The sequence below is a fragment of the Dendrobates tinctorius genome, unplaced genomic scaffold (genome assembly GCF_039654945.1).
Source record: "Dendrobates tinctorius isolate UK_male_01 unplaced genomic scaffold, ASM3965494v1 ptg000017l, whole genome shotgun sequence".
Lineage (NCBI taxonomy): Eukaryota > Metazoa > Chordata > Amphibia > Anura > Dendrobatidae > Dendrobates > Dendrobates tinctorius.
In genome coordinates, this window is record NW_027361685.1 from 6,386,783 (window position 1) to 6,411,469 (window position 24,687).

The 24,687-nt window shown below is 45.1% G+C and overlaps 1 protein-coding gene across 1 annotated transcript; it reads right to left on the bottom strand.

The window, feature by feature from the left end:
- Positions 1-543: 543 nt before the first annotated feature.
- LOC141082263 (uncharacterized) lies at positions 544-23,456 on the bottom strand. Its single transcript, XM_073566202.1, has 2 exons — positions 23,325-23,456; positions 544-1,953 (listed from the first exon to the last, which is right to left on the bottom strand). Exon 2 carries the CDS (start codon positions 1,802-1,804, stop codon positions 683-685), a length of 1,122 nt encoding a protein of 373 aa, XP_073422303.1. The 5' UTR covers positions 1,805-1,953; positions 23,325-23,456; the 3' UTR covers positions 544-682.
- Between the last annotated feature and the right edge of the window lie 1,231 nt (positions 23,457-24,687).

Below are 24,687 nucleotides of genomic sequence, written 5' to 3' on the forward strand. Positions count from 1 at the left end.
ATGAATAAGGGCTCTTGTAACGTGTTATGTGTTTCCAATGTTTTTAAACCAGTTTCACATGCTGCAATAAAGGTTTTCTTTTATTTTTACATGGTTGGTGTGCCGAATCCATTCCTCGTTTCTTGTTACGATGTATATAGTTTGAAGTCTGGGATCTGCCAATATGGGGCTAGTTTTCTGACTGTTTTGGATAAAATGATACATGATTTTAGCTTTTTTTGTCTAGTATCGCTTGAATATATATCAATATTAAAGAGTCTGCTGATGAGTCGCCTTTGGTGAGGACGATGAAACCCATAGAAATGAGAGGCTTGGAGAGTGAGTGTGTATACATCACCTCACCCTATATACTGAACTGTGGGGTACATGTTATTTTCTATTAGTCACCTATTGACTAAACTTCAGGGGGGGAATTATAGGTATAGTTTTACATTTGGAATTAATAAAGTTTAGTTTTATCCTTTTGTCAGCAAACATGAGGATTGACACGAGACAACCCATTTAAGAAGATTCAATTTTGGTTAAAATTATTCCAACACTATGAACATAAAAGGCTTCTCCCCATCTCTGGTGTTTATTAACAGTTGATTTGCAAGTAAAATATTTCCCACATTAAGAAAATGAAAAAGCTTTTCATCTGATGGCAATCAAGAAGAACTTTCTGGTTACAATATTTCCCACATTAAAAGGAAAAAAGTTTCTCTCCTGTGTGAATTCTCTGGTGCTTAACACAATCTGATTTATCGTTAAAACATTTCCCACATTCTAAACATGAAAAAGGCTTCTCCCCTGTGTGAGTTCTTTGGTGGATAAGAAAATTTGATTTATGGTTAAAACATTTCCCACATTCTAAACATGAAAAAGGCTTCTCCCCTGTGTGAGTTCTCTGGTGACTAATCAGTTGCGCTTTCTGGGTAAAACATTTTCCACATTCTAAACATGAAAAAGGCTTCTCCCCTGTGTGAGTTCTTTGGTGGATAAGAAAATGTGATTTATTGTTAAAACATTTCCCACATTCTGAACATGAAAAAAGTTTCTCCCCTGTGTGAGTTCTCTGGTGCTTAACACAATCTGATTTATCGTTAAAACATTTCCCACATTCTAAACATGAAAAAGGCTTCTCCCCTGTGTGAGTTCTCTGGTGACTAATCAGATGCGCTTTCCGAGTAAAACATTTCCCACACTCTAAACATGAGAAAGGCTTCTCCCCTGTGTGAGTTCTTTGGCAGATAAGAAAATGTAATTTATTGTTAAAACATTTCCCACATTCTAAACATGAAAAAGGCTTCTCCCCTGTGTGAGTTCTTTGGTGGATAAGAAAATGTGATTTATTGTTAAAACATTTCCCACATTCTGAACATGAAAAAAGTTTCTCCCCTGTGTGAGTTCTCTGGTGCTTAACACCATCTGATTTATCGTTAAAACATTTCCCACATTCTAAACATGAAAAAGGCTTCTCCCCTGTGTGAGTTCTCTGGTGACTAATCAGTTGCGCTTTCCGGGTAAAACATTTCCCACATTCTAAACAGGAAAAAAGCTTCTCCCTAGTGTGAGTTCTATGGTGATTAACCAAATCTTTTTTATGGTTAAAAAATTTCCCACATTCTGACCATGAAAAAGGCTTCTCCCCTGTGTGATTTCTATGGTGATTAACAAGCAGTGATTTATGTGCATAACAATTCCCACATTCTGAACAGGAAAATGACTTCTTTCCTTTAGGAGCAGTTTGTTTTTTATTGCCTCTTTTGTGACTTTCATTTTCCTTAGTAGTCGGTAATGAATCAGAAGATGGGACCTGTTTCATAGGATCAGATGACAGATCTTTGCTGTGAATGGATGATGCTATATCTGGAGTAACAGCAATCACTTCAGTTGTATCTTGTAGGATCTCAAGATCATCAGATTGAGAAGTTGAAGATGTCAGCTGTCCCTCTGATGTCCTGGTACAGTCATCTGCAAAGATGAAAAAATTATTTTTTAATAAAATATCCTTGAGTTTTATATTTTTGAACATTTCTACTTAAACTGTTCATAAAAATGGCAAGCTATGTAAAAAACTTTAATTATTTACCAAGACAATAACAGTTCACAGTCTAATAGAAAACCTTGTTGGATGAGCCAGTAGTGTGTGGTGTTCAACTGTTTGTTCATTCTGCCTCCCAAATATCGAATAAAAAGAAACCAATCAATGTTATGTAGGTGAAAATAATACCAATTCTCATCTCACAAAAACAAGTCCCCACTCAGGTCCATCATCTGTCAATGGAAAAACAGAGGTTCCCGAACTATTAGTGGCTCAAAGGCTGTTGAAAAGCAACAAGGTTTCTATAAACCAATCCAGCAAAATCCGCTCTCACTTCGGAGTCTTGCAGTGTGCGCAAACAACATTTAGGATCCCTGTATTTAGCAATATTATAGTGAGAAGAATCCACTTAATTTGTGGTGTGTGTCTCCTGGAGCACAATCTGGGCACTATGTGCTGGGTAATAAAATGGCAAATGTGTAATTCACTCTCCAACATCCACTGTGTGTTAATTTCTGGAAAGAGACTGAGGAGTCAAATTATTCACTCCTCCTACACACGTGGTCAAAATTGTTGGTACCCCTCGTTTAATGACAGAAAAACCCACAATGGTCACAGAAATAACTTGAATCTGACAAAACTAATAATAAATCAAAAATCTATGAAAATGAACAAATGAAAGTCAGACATTGCTTTTCAGCCATGCTTCCACAGAATGAAAAAAAAATTAATCTCATGAAATAGGCCTGGACAGAAATTATGGTACCCTTAACTTAACCGCTTCATGACTGCCAGCGGTAGATAAACGTCAGCGCTAGCAGGGCTTTGTGCTGCGCCGACATTTGTCTATGGTCGGTGGTTTCGAACTGATCGGGAACCCCACGTATCTTATAACCAGGGCCGGCATTAGGGTCAGGCAGACCAGGCCGCTGCCTAGGGCCCCCGTTCCCCCAGGGGTCCCCAGCTAGCGGCACATCACATAGCCGCTTTGAGGCCCGTGAGGCAGGGGGGCCCACCAGCGCTGACCCACCGCCACATTGAAATATACCGGCGTCTGCCAGTACAGTTCAAAGCAATGATGGGGGAGAGCGCGGCAGCTGATGCTCCCTCTCCCATCATTCCCTGCCTCTGACACTGCGGGTGCAGGCAGTGCAGAGGCAGCTGCTGAGACAGGAGCCAGGAGCAGCGCAGGCACGAGGAGAGGTGAGGATAGTGGGGTTTTTTTTACTATAACAGTGAATACTTGACTGTGAGGCCATTCTTGCGGGGGAGATGTGGGCTGTGCTATATAAACTATGCGGGCTGTGCTATATACTATGAGGGCTGTGCTATATACTATGCAGGCGGTGCTATATACTATGCGGGCAGTGCTATGTACTTTGAGGACTGTGCTATATACTATGAGGGCTGTGGTATACACTATGTGGGCTGGGTTATATATGTGGGCTGGGTTATATACTATTGTGGGGTATATTATATTCTATGAGGGAGGCTGTGTTATATACTATGGGCGGTATATTTTATACTATGGGGGGCTGCATTATATACTATGGGGAGGAGGGCTGTATTATATTCTATGGGGGGCTACATTATATTCTATGGGGGTTGTATTAGATTTTATGAGGGAGGATTGCATCATACTCGTTGATGGGGCTACATTATATTCTATGGGGAGGTGGGCTGTATTATATTCTATGGGGGGCTGTATTAGATTTTATGAGGGAGGATTGCATCATACTCGTTGATGGGGCTACATTATATTCTATGGGGAGGTGGGCTGTATTATATTCTATGGGGGGCTGTATTAGATTTTATGAGGGAGGATTGCATCATACTCGTTGATGGGGCTACATTATATTCTATGGGGAGGTGGGCTGTATTATATTCTATGGGGGGCTGTATTAGATTTTATGAGGGAGGATTGCATCATACTCGTTGATGGGGCTACATTATATTCTATGGGGAGGTGGGCTGTATTATATTCTATGGGGGGCTGTATTAGATTTTATGAGGGAGGATTGCATTGCTTTGATGGGGCTACATTATATTCTATGGGGAGGTGGGCTGTATTATATTCTATGGGGGGCTGTATTAGATTTTATGAGGGAGGATTGCATCATACTCGTTGATGGGGCTACATTATATTCTATGGGGAGGTGGGCTGTATTATATTCTATGGGGGGCTGTATTAGATTTTATGAGGGAGGATTGCATCATACTCGTTGATGGGGCTACATTATATTCTATGGGGAGGTGGGCTGTATTATATTCTATGGGGGGCTGTATTAGATTTTATGAGGGAGGATTGCATCATACTCGTTGATGGGGCTACATTATATTCTATGGGGAGGTGGGCTGTATTATATTCTATTCGGGGCTACATTATATTCTTTGGGGGACAGTATTATATTTATATTCTATCAGCGGTGATTGCATCATACTCTATGAGGGGGGCTGCATTATACTCTGTGGGGTGGCTGCAAGAAAAAACGAAAAAAAGTGTACTAGTCCAAAGAGTTTTTTCAAAATAATGCACATATTTTATTGTTTAAAATTTCATACAAAACATTATTATGCTAAAAAAAAGACACAGGGGAAAGAACATGAGGGAATGATGGATAAGAAATGTGCAAAATATGCAGCTGTTGATTTAAAGGACACACCACCCCCTTGGAAAAGCAACCATGAGAGCTATGCTGTATATATCACAAGATGAGAAAATATCTCAGTGCTATGGATAGAGCCAAACAACATGGACAACAATAATTAATAGACAAAGACCACCCCACATCTATAAGTGATTGCTATTATGCTAATATAGTGTATGGGCATGTGAACAGTATTACCTGGATATCCAATCAGGCTCAGCTACCAAGGATGATACAGGGCATAATAATGTCTTGTATGAAATTTTAATAAAATATGTGCATTATTTTGAAAAGCGAAAAAAGTGGTTTGGTACCATGTTAGCCAGTAGAAAAAATATATAAAGTGCTCTCAGTGAGAGAAACAAAATAGGAATCTTGTGGGTATGATACCTTTGAATGACTAACAAATAGTAAATGATGTTACAAAGCAAGCTTTTGGGACTGCTTATGTCCCTTCATCAGGCTGATATAACAAAATATTTGAAGAAACCTTTTTTATATACAGTTTAAAGCACATGCTGGTGTGATACATGGACATTTAAATAGAGAATACAATCTCAATAAACAAATACTGAGCTTGAAGGGAGAATCCTTAATTAGGTACGATTACATCAGAGGTGTGAAAATTCTGTGAGATCAAAGGGCTGTTTGGAGCAAGTAGCTCAGATATGGTAATAGGCCATAAAACCTTCTGACAAATTGAGTCCTGTGTATCAAAGATAGTAATGAATTTATGCTTCCACACTCTCCGATGTGTGTGTGATTTAAAATTGCTTTTTAAAATGACAACTTTCATATTGTTTATGTTGTGTCCTGGACCACAGAAATGTTTGGCCACAGGTAAATGGGTTTTTTTGTCTGTAATTGTATGAGGATGAGACCTCATCCTTGCTCTCAGTCTCTGTCCTGTTTCTCCAACATAGAGGCCACCCACAGGACATATATTGCATAGAATTAAATACACCACATTGGAAGAGGAACATGTGAATGTCCCTGGGATCTTATAGTCCTGCTGTGTTGGGAATTCGGATTTTGTCTTTGGTCTCTATGTGAATGCAGGTTTTGCATCTTCTCCCATTGCAAGGATATGTTCCTCTTGGTGAATCTGAGGGCATTGAACTTCGGATAATGATGTTTCTTAGATTGGGAGGTTGTCTGCAACATAGCAAGGGGAGGTCTTTGAATAGTGTTTTTAACTGGTCATCATTGTGTAGGATATGGTGAAGTTTCTTAGCCATTTTTCTGAGTATTTCAAGTTGTGGGTTGTAGGTCACTACCAGTGGTACACGATGATTTTCCTCTTTTTTTCTGTATTGAAGTACTTGACTTCTAGGGATCCTTGTGGCCCTAACGATCTGATCATCAATGGAGGTGGAATGGTACAGTACTGAACTTTGGGGCAGGGCTGTGGAGTCGGAGCTCATTTTGGTGGAGTCGGAGTTGGAGTCGGTATAAAATGGACCGACTCCGACTCCTAAAATATATAATAAATTGGGTACAGTAGTTCAATGCAGAATGTGCTGAATATTTTTTCATAGGAATTTGGGAAAGTTATGAAATGCCCTACAAATGGCTGTTCTATTCCTGATCTAAGGCTACATTCACACACACTGTTTTTGCTGCGTTTTTTGAGAATACGTTTTTCAGCTGCAAAAGCAGATCAGATTTTTAAAAAAAACGCATCACCTGAAAGCTTTTTGAGCTCATAGATAATGTTTTCAATATCAAAAGCAGATTAGAAATCTGCTCTATCTATATATCCATTTATCCATATCTGTCTATCCATATCTTATCGGTACCAAAAAGAATGAAAGCCGGGTAGCACACAGACTGACACTTCCTGCCAGGCAAAGGAGGAGGAAAGAGCATCTCAAACATCATTAACAAGATATTTTGTAAGTGACAAAGTTACTGTAACAATGACAGCAGATATGTCTAAAAGACAGCTCATCCAGCTTGTTGTGAAGGACGGTGTACCATTATCATTATTTGCATGACCAGCTTTTAAAGCTCTTAATGGAGAAATGGCCACAAACTTGGTGTTTCTCTGGAAAGAGAAAGTATTAGAAAATTAGTGATTGAAGAAGCCCTTAAACAAAAGGAAGGTCTTAAAAAGACTCTCAAAAGACGCTTCATGTTCCTTACACTGGACGCCTGCACACGTCACAGAGTGAACTATTTTGCCATCAATATTCGATAGGTTTGTGACAACAAAAATTGTTACCAACACGCTGGCAGTAAAAGATACTAGAGCTCATCACAGCAGCCAGTTTCTCCAGGCCTTAGTGGAAAAAGTTCTGCAAGATTACGAACTCAAAAAAGAACAGGTTCTTGCTATTGTAACGGACAATGCTTCAAACATAAGTACAATTACACTGATGAATGAGAGTAATGAACAGCAGCTAGAGGAACATTTAGGATTCAGTATGTTTGAGATGGAAGGCCACAGTGCTGTTCATGTAACTGAGGAACAAACAGATATTACTACAGAAGAACAGCAAAATTATACTGTAGAAATAGATGATCTTGTTGAAGCTGCTTCAAAACACTTTCCTATTCATCACATGCGCTGTGTTGTGCACACGCTGCAGCTGGCAATAAGAGACAGTCTGCAAGAGGGACATGCTGGAAATCTGATTGGAAAAGTGAGGAAATTGGTTATTGCCGCCAGAACCCCTAAAATTGATTCCATCTTGAAGAGACGTGCTGGAAAATGGCAATTGTTGATCAACTAAAACCGTTTCTTATAGATATGGTGAACCCTCAGGTAACCCTAAATGAAGGTCAATGGACACAGGTGGCTGAATTGAAGGAATTGCTTAATCACCCATTTACTGTGACTAAAAAATTACAAGCTGAGGATTTAACTCCTGGCATTTTCATGAGGGAGCGGAAGAAATTGCTATTTTGCTGTTTAATCGCAGATGGCATTTCTGCTTCAATGAAATGGAGAGAGACACAGCTATTGGAAAATACAATTTTTCTGGCAGCTGTTTATGTGGACCCAAGTCATCGTATATTGCTTGATGATCAACAGCTTACTAAAGGAAAAGAAGCTCTGACTGAGGTAGCAGTTAGGAAGAGTGGCCTACAGGAGGACTGCCAGGCGCAAGAGGACTCGGGTCCTGACAGTGCTACTGCTGCCATATCTTCATCCTCATCAGATGAGGAGTTTGACTTTGACAAGTATTTGTATGACATGGAGCAGGCAAAGCGTTGCCGCAAGGAAAAAGATTTCACTCTGTCTCCTATAGCAGCAGATTGACCATATTTCAGCAAAATGTTTCACTTGCTCTCAAAGAAAAAGAAAAATTCAACCGTTCATCAAAACTGACTGTGCATGAGGCAATTCCTTTACACCCGGAAATTGTTAGAGATGTTGCCCATGTGGTTACGGCTTTGCCTCCAACCCAAGTTACTGTAGAGAGGTTGTTCTCTAGCCTTAAAATTATTAGGTCAGATTTGAGGTCATCTATGAAGGAGGATCTGATGGAGGCAATTCTTTTTCTTAGAACAAATTCATAGACTGCACAAATGTTATTTAGTATGTTTTTGTTGAAAACTGTTTTTTCCACTTATAGTTTACTACATAGTGTTATATATATATATATATGTAATCGATATGACAGTGTATTACATGTTTACAATTTATTACAATTTTTTGTGTTCTAAAGTTGTATTCCAATAAATATTATGTTCTATCTAAATATCTTGATTATTGTATCATAAAAATGATTTAATGTCTGATGTTCACATTGTACTAGAATACATTTTTCACTTAAATATAAGCAATATATGTGGGAGTCGGAGTCGTGGAGTCGGAGTTGGAGTCGCTGTAAGGGAAATTGAGGAGTCGGAGTCGCAGGTTTGGCTTACCGACTCCACAGCCCTGCTTTGGGGTACATGTTTTTTCTGTTAGTCACCTACTGACTAACCTTCAGGGGGTGAATTATGGGTATAGTTTTATATTTGGAATTAACCCTCAACTGGTGAGGTGGGGTTTTTGTCACGCAACTGGTGATGTGGGGTTTCCTATACCCCAGTGTTTAGAAATCTCTTATTTTTACAGAAAATGCAAGGATCACGTTTGTTTTAATCGTTTTCATTTTGGCGATTGATTACACATGAGTAGTGTTGAACTTTCCGATACCGCAAGTATCGGGTATCGGCCGATATTAGCTGTATCGGAATTCCGATACTGACTTCCGATACTTTTTTCATATCGGATACCGGAATCGGAAGTTCCCATAATGCTATCAGCCCGCTCACTTTGATTCAGCCAATGGGAATCCTCAGAAGTGTGGGCACATCCTGTTAGGCATGTAGGCATGTTAACTATTGGCATGGCTGTGATTGGCTGCTGAAATGATGTCATGATGCACTATAAAAGCCACCGCCGCCGCCATTTCTGGTCACTCTGCTGTGAATTCAGTTAGGGACAGGCTGCTGTTGAAGACTGTGAGGGACAGTTAGAAATAGCGATTCTCAAAACAATATTGTGCTTTACCCAGGCTACATAAACCACCACTGTAGCTTGCTTTTCCCTAGCAGCAGTATTCACAGCTGTCTACAAGGGCTGTGTGAGTGCAGCTCATGCTGTGGAGTGGGTCCTTCAGCCACGTCTGGTTGTAGGCCGCCCAGCGTGCCTCACTGCTGCCTCATACATATTTTTCTTTTTGAGCTGCTTATTTAAAAAATTCTATCTAGTGTGCTTCCATCCGTATCCATATACGTTGGTTGCAAACAATAGTAGTAGACAGCGGAGCCTTTCTGCAGCCTTTCAGTGCTAGTGCCCACTTAGCTGCACTCTTCACGGCTGTCTGAGAGGTCTCTGACTGTGTGTGAGTGCAGCTCACGCTGAGTAGTGTGTCCTGCAGCTACGTCTGGTTGTAGGCCGCTCACTGCCTCACACATATTTTTCTTTAATTGCAGCTCATTTTTTCTTCTCCTATTAGTGTGCATCCATCCATATCCATCTACATTGGTTGGTTGCAAACACTATATAGGAGTAGATAGAGGATCCTTTTTTCTGGCTTGTGCCCTTCAGCTGCAGCCAGATCAGTATTACCCAATTTTTCTGGAGCCTCATCTTTTGCATTGTAGGTTACCTGCCTGCATTGTAATAGCTCCAGAAAGTTGGTGATACTCTGACTTTCAAATCATTGGTCACATCCTTTTAGTTTTTCCCCCCCCCAAAAAAAACAACAAAGTTCACCAAACACTACATTTGAAAGTTGTGTAGGCCACATTAGCTCCCATTAAAGTGTAGTCAACACACACACTTCATAAAATTAGTTTTTCTTATACCTGTAACCAGCTGTTCTGGAACAAACACACTAAGGCCCCCCTTTGTACTTTTCTGCCTATCTTTCTCAGTCTAGCAAGATGAAGACGGCAGAGAGTAAGGCACGTGGTCGTGGAGTTTCATCAGGGAGAGGACTTGGGGATTCTACAGGGATAGGACGTGGGGATTCTGCAGGGAGAGGACGTGGGGATTCTGTGCCTGCTGTTGGCACCAGTGAGTCAGCATCCCCGTTTTAGCAGGCAACAGTCCTTTATGCGCAACTTTGTAGGACCTCACCGTACCCCACTGCTGCGGGAGGAACAAATTGAAGCCGTTGTCGGATGGATGGCAGCTAACGCATCGACTTCAATTACTTCCACATCCTCACAGGGCCAGAGCACCGAAGAGCAACCATCTGTCTCTTCACCACCTGCCAAAGTGCCCAGGCAGTCAGAGAGCCCTGGACAGGAGCCATCACAGTCGCTACTTCTGTTCTCGGAATCTGTTGGTTTGGAAAGAGGGGGCCAGCCAAGCAGCATTCCAGAATGTGAAGAAGAGGGAGTATGCAGTGATGCGCAACTTCTTTGTCCCTCTGAATCTGAAGAGGCGGGTGGGCCAGTGCCTATGTTCAGCACACCTCAGTACGCATCAGATGATGACGAGACTCAGTTACCACTTTCTGGTGCATACGGTGCTGGCGAGACAACCCAGGAGAAGCAGATGTTTGAAGAGGGGAGTGTAGATGATGAGGTCCTTGACCCATAATGGCGTGAGGAACAGGAAGGTGGTGGGAACAGCTCTGAGGAAGAGATTCCCGGAACGGCCAAAACCGGAGGGAGAGGGAGGGGGAAGACTTGGTTGCCTGTAGCCTCCACTTCGGCACCCGTTAGGAGCATTCCACTTTCAAAAGGCAAAACGGGCGCTCCCAAGACTTGCAGTGCGTGGTCCTTTTTTGACACAGTTGCAGATGACATTTGCTTTGTCAAACGCAAGCTGTGTCATCAGAGAGTCAAAAGAGGAAAAAATGTCAGCAACCTCAATACCACTAATATGTAGAAACAAGTGCGGACCAAGCACGAGGTGGAGTTACACAGACACACTGAAGACGTAGGCCAACGTACAGCACCACCTACCACCTCTTCAGCTCGTGTTGGGGCCTCTTCCTCCAGCTCACACACAGCTGGTTCGGCTTCCTCACAGGATCGCCAAGGAAGAACCTCTGGCACTGTTGTCCGGAGACCCTGTGACATTCCACCCACAGCACCACGTTCCAAGTCATCCTCACACTCCCAGGCCACTCGGCAGCCATCGGTAGCACAGGCATGGGAGAAAAGGCGACCATACTCGGCAAACCATCCCCGAGCACAGGCTCTGAATGCTGGCATTGTCAAACTACTGGCCCTTGAAATGCTGTCATTCAGGCTGGTGGAGACCGACACCTTCTGGGACTTCATGGCATTGGCAGTCCCACAATACACCGTGCCCATCCGCTTTTATTTCAGCAGGCGAGCCGTCCCTGCCCTGCAGAAACATGTGGAGGCAAACATAAAACATGCGCTACTAAACGCCGTCAGTAGCAAGGTCCACCTGACCACTGATTCGTGGACCAGTAACCATGGACAGGGACGATACCTTTCCCTCACTGCCCATTGGGTCAATGTTGTGGAGCCGGGTACAGATCTGGAGAGTGGCACTCTACATGTTCTGCCAACTCCACGGATTGCAGGAATCCAGTCTGTACATATTGACTCCTCCTCCTACTCAAGTTCCTCTGAAACAGCGCAGCAGGAGCCTGTTACGACCGATATGAGCACAGCCATGGCCAAACGTCAACAGGCCGTACTCAAATTAATTTCTTTGGGGAATCGAAGCCACACAGTGCAGGAGCTCTGGAATGCCATCAAGCAGGAGAGCGACGTGTGGTTTGTGCCAGCGAATCTCCAGCCGGGCTTGGTAGTGTGTGACAATGGCTGAAATCTGGTGGCAGCTCTTGGCCTAGGCAACCTCACTCACATCCCATGTCTGGCACATGTGCTCAACTTGGTCGTGCAGAGCTTTCTGAGGGACTATCCGGATCTTGATGCACTGCTGCACAAGGTCCACATAGAGTGCGCTCACTTGCGTCGTTCCAGCACGGCAAGATCGTGCCTTGCTGCTCTGCAGCGCCGATTACGCCTTCCGGAACATCGCATCATATGTGACCTACCCACCAGGTGGAATTCAACGTTACATATGTTGGAGCGGTTGTGTGTGCAGCAGGCAGCAGTCATGGAGTACCAGCTGCATCAGGCACAAACAAGTCGCAATGTGCGCCAGTCACACTTCAGCACCACTGAGTGGGCCTCTATGAAGGACATCTGCCTCGTTTTGCGTGCCTTCGTTGATTCCACTTGGATGGCGAGTGCAGATGATGCACTAGTCAGCATGACTGTCCCCCTTATCTGCCTGCTTCAAAAAACACTGCAAGCACTAAGGGATGAGGTTTTGGAAGAGGTGGAGGATGAGGAGTCCCAAATGCCATCTGCTTCTGGACAGTCTGCGCTACGTGCTTCCTCACAAAGGCCTAGGCAGGGGACACTTTGTGAGGAGGATGAGGAGGAGTCGATGGAGGAGGAAGACATCTCTCCACAGGAGGGAGGTACACAAAGCTCTAGTCAGTATGTACAGCGAGGGTGGGGTGATGCAGAGCAGTCAGAGATCACGCCTCAAGCAGGGGACAGCGGTTCTTTGGCAGTTGGGAGTCTGCAGCACATGGTTGACTTCATGCTGCAGTGCCTGAGAAACGACGGCCGCATCGCCCACATTCTCTACACGGCTGATTATTGGGTGTACACCCTCCTAGATCCTCGCTACCGGGACAACTTGCAAACCCTCATACCAACATTGAACCGGGAGCGTAAACTGCGGGAGTACCAAGACACACTGGTGCAGTCCATCATGTTTTCCATTCCACCCGACAGCAGTGGTGCTAGTGCTTTACAAAGCACCTCTGTGCGTCGAGCCAGTGGAGGAAACTCGGCACAAAGAGGGAGCAGAGGCAGCGCCTCAGCACAAGGCAAGACCAGTATGGCCCAAATGTGCCAAAGTTTTGTGTGTCCGCCACAATTGTCTACACCATCACTGACGGCTCCAGTCAGCAGGAGGCAACGTTTCTGTCAGATGGTGACAGACTACATGTCTCGCCCTGTGACTGTACTCCCAGATGGCTCTTCCCCCTTCAAGTTTTGGGTTTCTAAGCTGGATACATGGCCAGAGCTTAGCCAGTATGCATTGGAGGTGCTGGCTTGCCCTGCTGCCAGTGTATTATCGGAACGCGTCTTTAGTGCCGTAGGTGGTGTACTAACAGACCGTCGCACGCGACTTTCTTCCGATAACGTCGACCGGCTTACTTTTCTGAAAATGAACAAGGCCTGGATCTCCCCAGAATTTGCCAGTCCTCTTCCCGACTAAATAATTGGTTGGCAACTGTATCCAGGTCTCCTGTTGTGTTCATGTTTCTACCACCTGAACTATAATCCCTGGGCTTCAACACAGCCAGTTGTCGCTCAGATGTGTCGTCTGCACAGAGAAAAACACTAGCTCCTGTGTTAGTGGGGTTCAGTAACGCCAGCTGCTCCCCTGCTGTGTGGATGGCAAAGTCTCCTGCTCCATCCACATTCAAACTACTACTGATTTTTAACCCTGCTCCACTTAGGCCTCTGGCTCCACTGTCTCTAGTATTTCCCCTGGCCTCCAACCCCGCCAGTGACAGCTCTTAAGTGGCGTCTGCATAATCCACACTTGTTCCAGTGTTACTTGGCCTCAGTCACGTCAGTTGATTCCCTGATGTGTGACCGGCAAGGTCTCCTGCTCTGTCCACATTCCCATTACTAGTAGTGTGAATGAGGACAGAGCAGGAGTCCTTGCCGGACACACATCAGGGGATCAACTGACGGGAATGAGCCCAAGTAACACAGGAACAAGTGTGGATTGTGCTGACGCCACTTCAGAGCTGTCACTGGCGGGGTTAGAGGCCAGGGGAAATACTAGAGACAGTGAAGCTGGAGGCCATAGTGGAGCACGGTTACAATCAGTAGTAGTCTACTACCTCTATAAAACGTGCTGCAATTGGCCTTAGCCTGGGCTCCAACAACGTCAGTTGGTGTTGAGAAGTGCCGTCTTCGCAGAGAAAAACACTCGCTACTGTGTCTGTGGGGTTCAGTAATGCCAGCTGTTCCCCTGCTGTGTAGACGGCAAAGTCTCCTGCTGCCTCCACATGCCAACACCATCAGGCCTCAGCCTGCTCCATGCCTCATCCTGGGCTCCAACAACGCCAGTTGGTGTTCAGAAGTGCCGTCTTCGCAGAGAAACACACACTAGCTCCTGTGTTAGTCGGGTTCAGTAATGCCAGCTGTTCCCCTGCTGTGTAGACGGCAATGTCTCCTGCTCCATCCACATGCAAACTACTACAGATCTGTAACTGTGCTCAACTTAGGCCTCTGGCTCCACTGTCACTAGTATTTCCCCTGGCCAACAACCCCGCCAGTTACAGCTCTGAAGTGGCATCTGCACAATCCACACTTGTTCCTGAGTTACTGTGGCTCAGTCCCGTCAGTTGATCCCCTGATGTGTGTCCGGCAAGGTCTCCTGCTCTGTCCACATTCCCATTACTAGTAGTGTGAATGAGGACTGAGCAGGAGAGCTTGCCAGACACACATCAGGGGATCAACAGACGGGACTGAGCCACAGTTACACAGGAACAAGTGTGGATTGTGCAGACGCCACTTCAGAGCTGTAACTGGCGGGGTTGTTGGCCAGGAGAAATACTAGAGACAGTGGAGCCGGAGGCCATAGTGGAGCACGGTGACAATCAGTAGTAGTCTACAACCTCTATAAAACCAGCTGCAAGTTGTCCTCCGCCTGCTGCATGCTTCATCCTGGGCTACAACACAGCCAGTTGTAGCCTGGAAGTGCCGTCCGCACAGATATAAACACTCGCTCCTGTGTTAGTGGGGTTCAGTAACGCCAGCTGTTCCCCTGCTGTGTGGATGGCAAAGTCTCCTGCTGCCTCCAAACTCACACAACGCTTTTTCTCCTCGCTCCAAGTAGGCCTCAGCCTGCTCGGAGCATTGATCCTGGGCTACAACACAGCCAGTTGTAGCCTGGAAGTGCCGTCCGCACAGATTGAAACACTCGCTCCTGTGTTAGTGGGGTTCAGTAACGCCAGCTGTTCCCCTGCTGTGTGGATGGCAAAGTCTCCTGCTGCCTCCAAACTCACACTACAACGCTTTTTCTCCTCGCTCCAAGTAGGCCTCAGCCTGCTCGGAGCATTGATCCTGGGCTACAACACAGCCAGTTGTAGCCTGGAAGTGCCGTGCGCACAGATTTAAACACTCGCTCCTGTGTTAGTGGGGTTCAGTAACGCCAGCTGTTCCCCTGCTGTGATGATGGCAAAGTCTCCTGCTGCCTCCAAACTCACACTACAATGCTTTTTCTCCTCGCTCCAAGTAGGCCTCAGCCTGCTCTGAGCATTGATCCTGGGCTACAACACAGCCAGTTGTAGCCTGGAAGTGCCGTCCGCACAGATTGAAACACTCGCTCCTGTGTTAGTGGGGTTCAGTAACGCCAGCTGTTCCCCTGCTGTGTGGATGGCAAAGTCTCCTGCTGCCTCCAAACTCACACTACAACGCTTTTTCTCCTCGCTCCAAGTAGGTCTCAGCCTCCTCGGAGCATTGATCCTGGGCTACAACACAGCCAGTGGTAGCCTGGAAGTACCTTCCGCACAGATTGAAACACTCGCTCCTGTGTTAGTGGGGTTCAGTAACGCCAGCTGTTCCCCTGCTGTGTGGATGGCAAAGTCTCCTGCTGCCTCCAAACTCACACTACAACGCTTTTTCTCCTCGCTCCAAGTAGGCCTCAGCCTGCTCGGAGCATTGATCCTGGGCTACAACACAGCCAGTTGTAGCCTGGAAGTGTCGTCCGCACAGATTGAAACACTCGTTCCTGTCTGTGGGTTTCAGTAACGCCAGCTGTTCCCCTGCTGTGTGGACGGCAAAGTCTCCTGCTCCATCCACATTCAAACTAACTACTGATTTTTTTAACCCTGCTCCACTTAGGCCTCTGGCTCCACTGTCTCTAGTATTTCCCCTGGCCTCCAACCCCGCCAGTGACAGCTCTGAAGTGGCGTCTGCACAATCCACACTTGTTCCTGTGTTACTTGGCCTCAGTCACGTCAGTTGATCCCCTGATGTGTGTCCGGCAAGGTCTCCTGCTCTGTCCACATTCCCATTACTAGTAGTGTGAATGAGGATAGAGCAGGAGACCTTGCCGAACACACATCAGGGGATCAACTGACGGGACTGAGGCCAAGTAACACAGGAACAAGTGTGGATTGTGCTGATGCCACTTCAGAGCTGTCACTGGCGGGGTTGGAGGCCAGGGGAAATACTAGAGACAGTGGAGCCAGAGGCCTAAGTGGAGCATGGTTACAATCAGTAGTAGTCTACAACCTCTATAAAACGTGCTGCAAGTTGGCCTCAGCCAACTCCATGCCTCATCCTGGGCTCCAACAACGCCAGTTGGTGTTCAGAAGTGCCGTCTTCACAGAGAAACACACATTAGCTCCTGTGTTAGTGGGGTTCAGTAATGCCAGCTGTTACCCTGCTGTGTAGATGGCAAAGTCTCCTGCTGCCTCCACATGCCAACCCTAGCAGGCCTCAGCCTGCTCCATGCCTCATCCTGGTCTCCAACAATGCCAGTTGGTGTTCAGAAGTGCCGTCTTCACAGAGAAACACACACTAGCTCCTGTGTTAGTGGAGTTCAGTAATGCCAGCTGTTCCCCTGCTGTGCGGATGGCAAAGTCTCCTGCTGCCTCCAACATCACACTACATGTTATTTTCCACTTGTTCCAAGTAGGTCTCAGCCTGCTCGGAGCATTGATCCTGGGCTTCAACACAGTTGTCGCTTGGAAGTGCCGTCCGCACAGATAGAAACACTCGCTCCTGTGTCTGTGGGGTTCAGTAACGCCAGCTGTTCCCCTGCTGTGCGGATGGCAAAGTCTACTGCTGCCTCCAACACCACACTACTACTGACTTTTAACCGTGGTCCACTTAGGCCTCTGGCTGTACTGTCTCTAGTATTTCCCCTGGCCTCCAACCCCGCCAGTCGCTGCTCTGATGTGCCATCTGCACAATCCACACTTGTTCCTTTGTTATTGGGACTCAGTCACGTCAGTTGATCCCCTGATGTGTGTCCGGCAATGTCTCCTGCTCTGTCCCCATTCCCATTAATAGTTGTGGGAATGTGGACAGAGCAGGACACCTTGCCGGACACACATCAGGGGATCAACTGACGTGACTGAGCCCCAGTAACTCAGGAACAAGTGTGGATTATGCAGACAACACTGCAGAGCAGCAACTGGCGTGGTTGGAGGCCAGGGGAAATACTAGAGACAGTAGAGCCAGAGGCCAAAGTGGAGCACGGTTACAATCAGTAGTTGTGTACAACCAACATAAAACTCCAAGTTGGCCTCAGCCTGCTGCATGATTGACTGCTGGGCTTCAACATCGCATGTTGCTGCTCAGAAGTGTGTTTGCCACGGGTACTCCCTCCTGCCCAGCCGGGTTCCAGCACCGTCAGCTGTTTCTCGGCAGAGCGTTTCCCTAGGTGCCTCCTTCTTGGTATCCGAGTTCCAGCAACGTCTGCTGGTCCTTGGTAGTGCTTTTTAGCACAGGTAACGCCTGCTTAGAAACCGTGTTCCAGCACCGTCAGCTGGTCCACGGTTGTGCCATTGGCTCTTGTTCCTTTTGCTGCCCCTCCGGGTTCCAGCACCGTCAGCTGGTTCTCGGCAGTATCTTTGGCATGGGTACTCCCTCCTGCCCAGCCTGGTTACAGCACGCCTGCTGTTTCTGGGTAGTGTCAACGTCACTTTGCCACTGATACGTTGTCCTGTCGTGTTGCGGTCGGGTTAGCCGAGTCTATGGTGCCTGCAGTTTCAGTGCTTCCTATATGGGCTGCGGGTTCTGGTAAAAAAAGGCTGGTTTCATAGTGCCAATAGGACAAGCACCCCCTGTAGGACTGTGGTTTTCGGTAACTGCGGCCGGATCGCGGCATTGCAACTTTGTTTTTCATGGGTATCTTCTGCTACCCATCCGGGTTCCAGCAAGATCAGCTGGTTCTCGGCAGTGCCTTTGGCTGAGGTGCCTCCTTGTCGGTATCCGAGTCCAAGCAACGTCTGCTGGTCCTTGGTAGTGCTTTTTAGCACAGGTACCTCCTGCTTAGTAACCATGTTCCAGCACCGTCAGCTGTTCCACGGTTGTCCCATTGGCTCTTGTTCCTTCTGCTGCCACTCTGGGTTCCAGCACCGTCAGCTGGTTCTCGGTCGCTCCATTGAGTATTGTAGCTTCTGCTACCCATCCGGGTTCCAGCACCGTCACCTGGTTCTCGGCAGTGCCTTTGGCCTAGGTGCCTCCTTGTCGGTATCCGAGTTCCACCAACGTCTGCTGGTCCTTGGTAGTGCTTTGGAGCACAGGTACCTCCTGCTTAGTAACCGTGTTCCAGCACCGTCAGCTGGTCCACGGTTGTGCCATTGGCTCTTGTTCATTCTGCTGCCCCTCCGGGTTCCAGCACCATCAGCTGGTTCTCGGCAGTGTCTTTGGCAAGGGTACTGCCTCCTGCCCAGCCTGGTTACAGCACGCCTGCTGTTTCCGGGTAGTGTCAACGTCACTTTGCCACTGATACGTTGTCCTGTCGTGTTGCGGTCGGGTTAGCCGAGTCTATGGTGCCTGCAGTTTCAGTGCTTCCTATGTGGACTGCGGGTTCTGGTAACAAAGGCTGGTTCCATAGTGCCAATAGGAAAAGCACCCCCTGCAGGACTGTGGGTTTCGGTAACTGCGGCCTGCTCGCGGACGCGACACTTTGTTAATCATGGGTACCTTCTGCTACCCATCCGGGTTCCAGCAACGTCAGTTGGTTCCCGGCAGAGCCTTTGGCCTAGGTGCCTCCTTGTCGGTATCCGAGTTCCACCAACGTCTGCTGGTCCTTGGTAGTGCTTTGGAGCACAGGTACCTCCTGTTTAGTAACAGTGTTCCAGCACCGTCAGCTGTTCCACGGTTGTCCCATTGGCTCTTGTTCCTTCTGCTGCCCCTCCGGGTTCCAGCACCGTCAGCTGGTCCTCGCTAGTTTCATTTGCTCTTGCAGCTTCTGCTACCCATCCGGGTTCCTGCACCGTCAGCTGGTTCTCGGCAGTGCCTTTGGCCTAGGTGCCTCCTTGTCGGTATCCGAGTTCCACCAACGTCTGCTGGTCCTTGGTAGTGCTTTGGAGCACAGGTACCTCCTGCTTAGTAACCGTGTTCCAGCACCGTCAGCTGGTCCACGGTTGTGCCATTGGCTCTTGTTCATTCTGCTGCCACTCCGGGTTCCAGTACCATCAGCTGGTTCTCGCCAGTTCCTCAGCCTTCTTGTAACTTCTGCTACTTTTCAAAGTTCAAGCTTGTGGAAATGGTTTTTGATTCTCACTCTGGATCTCCCTGACAATGACCCTGAAGACGACGACCCTGAAGACCACACAGAAGAATACCTAAAAGATGACCCTGAAGATGACCAAGAGGACAAAGAACAGGAAGACAACCACCAAGATGCAGAACAACAAGAGACAGAAGACCAAGAAGCATAAAAACCAAAAGCAGAAGAACATTAAGCATAAGACTAAAAATCTGAGAAAATGAGATTGTCAAATTTATAAGCAGAAGAAGACTAAGCAGTGTATGGTGGTGAGTCCGTTCCTCCTCGTGGTGCCCCTGGAAAAGGCCTGCTGCTGCAGGCCAAACTGAACGCGGACAAATCCTGTTGTAAATCTTTTGTGACAGGCTGAACGGAAGGTGTAATCTTCAAACTTTTATAGATAACTACAGGAATGCCTGACACAAATAAGAATATGATGAAGAAGAATAGGAAGAAGATGAAGAAGTAGAATATGAAGAAGAATAAAAGAAGAAGATGAAGTAGAATATGAAGAATAGAAGAAGAAGATACTGCTGCTGCTGAAGATGATGAAGGAGAAAGTGTGGGAGAAGTAAAAAAGAAGGTGAAGAGCATGGAAGTAGTGAAACATACATATCTGACAAAAAATTAAAGACTTTAACATAGTCAATATCTTTTTAACTACGAACGTCTTTAAAAAAAAAAAAAATTCCTGCTATTCCATTTGATTGGGCTAAACCTCTATGGCTTTAATGTCTCCTACACCTCCCACAATACATTCTACATTATTATGTTGTTTTTCTTCATGTAGAATTAACCAACAGGGAAAGAAAGGGTTTATTTTATTCCGATATTTCTGTTCCATTGACTTGAATGGGACTTCCGGGATCGGAATCGGCGATACCCGATACTTTTTTTAGATCGGCCGATCCATTCCGATACGATATTTTTCAGTATCGGGTGGTATCGCTCAACACTACACATGAGTATAACAAATTTTCGACACCAAGTATCACGAACAATCAGAAACTCAGTTATAAATTTGTGTAAAAATAAAGTTTTCAAACTTTGAAAATGTGTAAAAAGAATTGCATGAGTGGTGATGTGGGGTTCAGCAAGGCCAAGACAACACTTAACGACAGCTAGCTCTGTTGTGTGGCCAAAAGAGAGAGGCCTTGACGACATCCTGTTGACAAGGAAATGGATGGTAGCTAGTGAGACATATCCTCATACCCGCATTTTTCAATGAATGTCAGCCGAACAAAAATTCCCTGGGGTGTGTCAAACCCCACCTCACCAGTTGAGGGTTAATACAGTTTAGTTTTATCCTTTTGGCAGCAAACATGAGGAATGACAAAAGACAATCCATTTAAGAAGATTCAAGTTTGGTTAAAACTGATCCAACATTCAAGACTCTATAGAAACAGGGTCTGTTCCTTTTGATTGGCGGCAAGCAAATGTGGTACCAATATTCAAAAAGGGGTCTAAAAGGGAACCTGGAAACTATAGGCCGGTAAGCTTAGCATCTGTTGTGGGTAAAATTTTTGAAGGTTTTCTAAGGGATACCATTATGGAATATCTCAATGTTAATAAATGTTTAACTCCATATCAACATGGATTTATGAAGGATCGCTCCTGTCAAACTAACCTGATCAGCTTCTATGAGGATGTAAGCTCTGAAATGGACCCAGGAGAATCATTGGATGTCATTTATCTCGACTTCTCTAAAGCATTTGACACTGTCCCACATAAAAGATTGGTAAGTAAGATGAGAAAGCTTGGGCTAGGGGAAAATGTGTGTAGATGGGTAGGTAGCTGGCTTAGTGATAGAAAACAAAGAGTGGTTATTAATGGGGCATACTCAGACTGGGCAAGGGTTACTAGTGGGGGACCACAGGGTGCTGTATTGGGCCCCCTACTATTAAATATATTTATTAATGATCTAGTGGATGGCTTACACAGTAAAATATCAGTATTTGCAGATGATACAAAACTATGTAAGGTAGTTGCAACTACAGACAGATTTGAGTAAATTGGAGAATTGGGCTGAAAAATGGCAAATGAGGTTTAACACAGATAAGTGTAAGGTTATGCACATGGGAAGGAGAAACAGATGCTACAATTACTTACTAAATGGGAAACTGCTGGGGATATCAGACATGGAAAAAGACTTAGGCATCTTAGTCAATAAGAAGCTAAATTGGAGTGTCCAGTGTCAGGCAGCTGCCACCAAAGCAAATAGGGTCATGGGATGCATTAGAAGAGGTCTGGGGACACAAGATAAAAACATAATTCTCCCTCTGTACAAATCACTCGTCAGACCACACTTGGAGTATTGTGTGCAATTTTGGACGCCGATGCTCAAGAAAGACAATACTGAACTTGAAAGGGTTCAAAGGCGGGCTACTAAAATGAAAAAAGGAGTTGGTTCACTACAATACCCAGAAAGGTTATCAAAATTAGGTCTATTTACTCTAGAAAAGAGAAGACTTAGGGGAGACTCAATATATATGTACAAGTATATCAGAGGGCAATACAGAGATCTCTCCAATGAACTGTTTGTACCAAGGACTGTGACAAGAACAAGGGGGGCATTCTCTTCGTTTGGAGGAAAGACAATTTCTGCACCAGCATAGAAGAGGGTTCTTCACGGTAAGAGCAGTGAGGCTCTGGAATTCTCTTCCTGAGGAAGTAGTGATGGCCAACTCACTGAATGAATTTAAGAAAGGAATGGACGCTTTTCTTGTGAATAACAGTATAGAAGGTTACGAATAAGAGAATATTATAGGTAGATAGTTGACCCAGCTTAGGGGAAGGAATTTTTTTCCCTATGGAGAAAATTGGCTTCTACTCTGTGGGTTTTTTGCCTTCCCCAGGATCAACAATGCAGAACAGCTGCACTAAAAATAGGCTGAACTAGATGGACATAAGGTCTTCCTTCAGCCTTCAAAACTATGTTACTATGTTATTATGAACATAAAAAAGGCTTCTCCCCTATGTGACGTCTCTGATGTTTATTAACAGTTGATTTCCAAGTAAAATATTTCCCACATTAAAAAAATGAAAATGGCTTCTCCTCTGTGTGAGGTCTCTGATGTCTAACAAGAATCACTTTCCGGTTAAAACATTTCCCACATTCTGAACAGGAAAAAAGGCTTCTGCCCTGTGTGCGTTCTTTGATGGCGTTCAAGAGCCATTTAAAACATTTCCTACATTCTGAACATGAATATGGCTTCACTGCTGTGTGAATTCTCTCATGTGTAACAAGACTTGAATTCTGAGTAAAACGTTTCACACATTCTGAACATCAAAAAGGCTTCTCTCCTGTGTGAGTTCTTTGGTGCTTAACAAGATTGACTTTCAGGCTAAAATATTTCCCACATTCTGAACATGAAAAAGGCTTCTCCCCTGTGTGAGTTCTTTGGTGCTTAACAAGATCCCCTTTCTGGTTAAAACATTTCCCACATTCTGAACAGGAAAAAGGCTTCTCCCCTGTGTGAGTTCTATGGTGATTAACAAATTGTGATTTACGTGCAAAACATTTCCCACATTCTGAACAGGAAAAAGGCTTCTCCCCTGTGTGAGTTCTATGATGAGTAACAAAATGTGATTTACGTGCAAAACATTTCCCACATTCTGAACAGGAAAAAGGCTTCTCCCCTGTGTGAGTTCTCTGGTGCTTAATGCAATTTGATTTATTGCTAAAACATTTCCCACATTCTGAACAAGAAAAAGGCTTCTCCCCTGTGTGAGTTCTATGGTGAGTAACAAGCAGTGATTTGTGTGCAAAACATTTCCCACATTCTGAACAGGAAAAACGCTTCTTTCCTTTAGGAGCAGTTTGTTTTTTAATGCCTCTTTTGTGACTTTGATTTTCCTTAGTAGTCAGTAATGAATCAGAAGGTGGGACCTGTTTCATAGGATCAGATGACAGATCTTTGCTGTGAATGGATGATGAGATATCTGGACTAATGGCATTCACTTCAGTTGTATCCTGTGAGATCTCAAGATCATCAGATTTACAAATTGAAGATGTCAGCTGTCCCTCCAATCTCCTGGTACAGTTATCTGCTAAGATAAAAAACAATTTTCTTTAATAAAATATCATTGAGTTTTATATTTTTGAACATTTCTACTTAAAGAAGTTGTCCACTACTGTAACTTTGTTTTTCATATATCTTGCTATTATGTGCCACTAAAAACCCACTGTGTTTATTTTAGCAATATTATCTATTATCATCCTCTCGCAGCACATTTTCAGTGCTGGCTCTCATGGGGTAAATCGACAACTTTCTTTCTCCCGACTTACTGTGCTCTAATACTACAAGTTCCATGATGCATTGCACTGGCCTCTAAGCCAGCACCTAGCACACCCACTCCAAAACACACCCAAACCCCTCCCTCCTCTATCTTCAATCTGAAGCATCTTATTGTAAGGGTCTGTGAACACGTTGTGGATTCTACTGCGGATCCGCAGCAGATTTGGCCCTGCAGATCCGCAGCCGATTCTCCTGCGTTGTACAGTACCATTATAGTCAATGTAAAACAAAAAACGTTGTGCACATTCTGCAGAAAAACTCACTCGAGAAGTTCATTGTGGATCTCTGAATGATCCATTGTTGTCCTAAATGACTAATGGTGATAAATTTAATCATATAATTTGTAATGTAAAATGTCTATGTTTCTGGAACATTCTAGAAAATCCCTTTGTCACACAGCTGCAGCCCCCCTCCTTTTTGGTTTCTCACTTCTTAGCAGCTGGCTGTGTGTGTGCTCTCCGCTTGCATCTTAAACATGATACTGTCCATTTCCTCTCAAAGTCCCTCCATCCCCCCTCCCTGCAGCAGCTAAGTGGAAAAGATGTTCCTTTGTTTAAAACCAGGGGCTTGAATGCAGCTATGGGAAGTATTAAAACAATTCATATTGCGGAAACCATACGCAGCAGATATAAAACCCACATTTCTGCGAAGGGCACAAGGCCAGCTTACTAATTCCTAATTTTGACAGTTATAACCTCTCCAGAACCTGAGATATGGATTGCTCCCAAACGGAGTGTCTTAAGTATGGCATGCTTGGTGTCTTCGGATTCTATTTGGTAAATCACAAACAGTGATGCCCTATGTGTGTTGGTACGGGTTTTTCTCGTTTATAGTTATTCTAAGTTTTGCAGCCAAATCATAACTTGGAGAGAGGGAGGTTGGACCTCTCCAGACCGCCCATTTCATGAGGTCACAGACCCTAGTCTATAGGTATTCCCTAGCAAATTCCAGTCA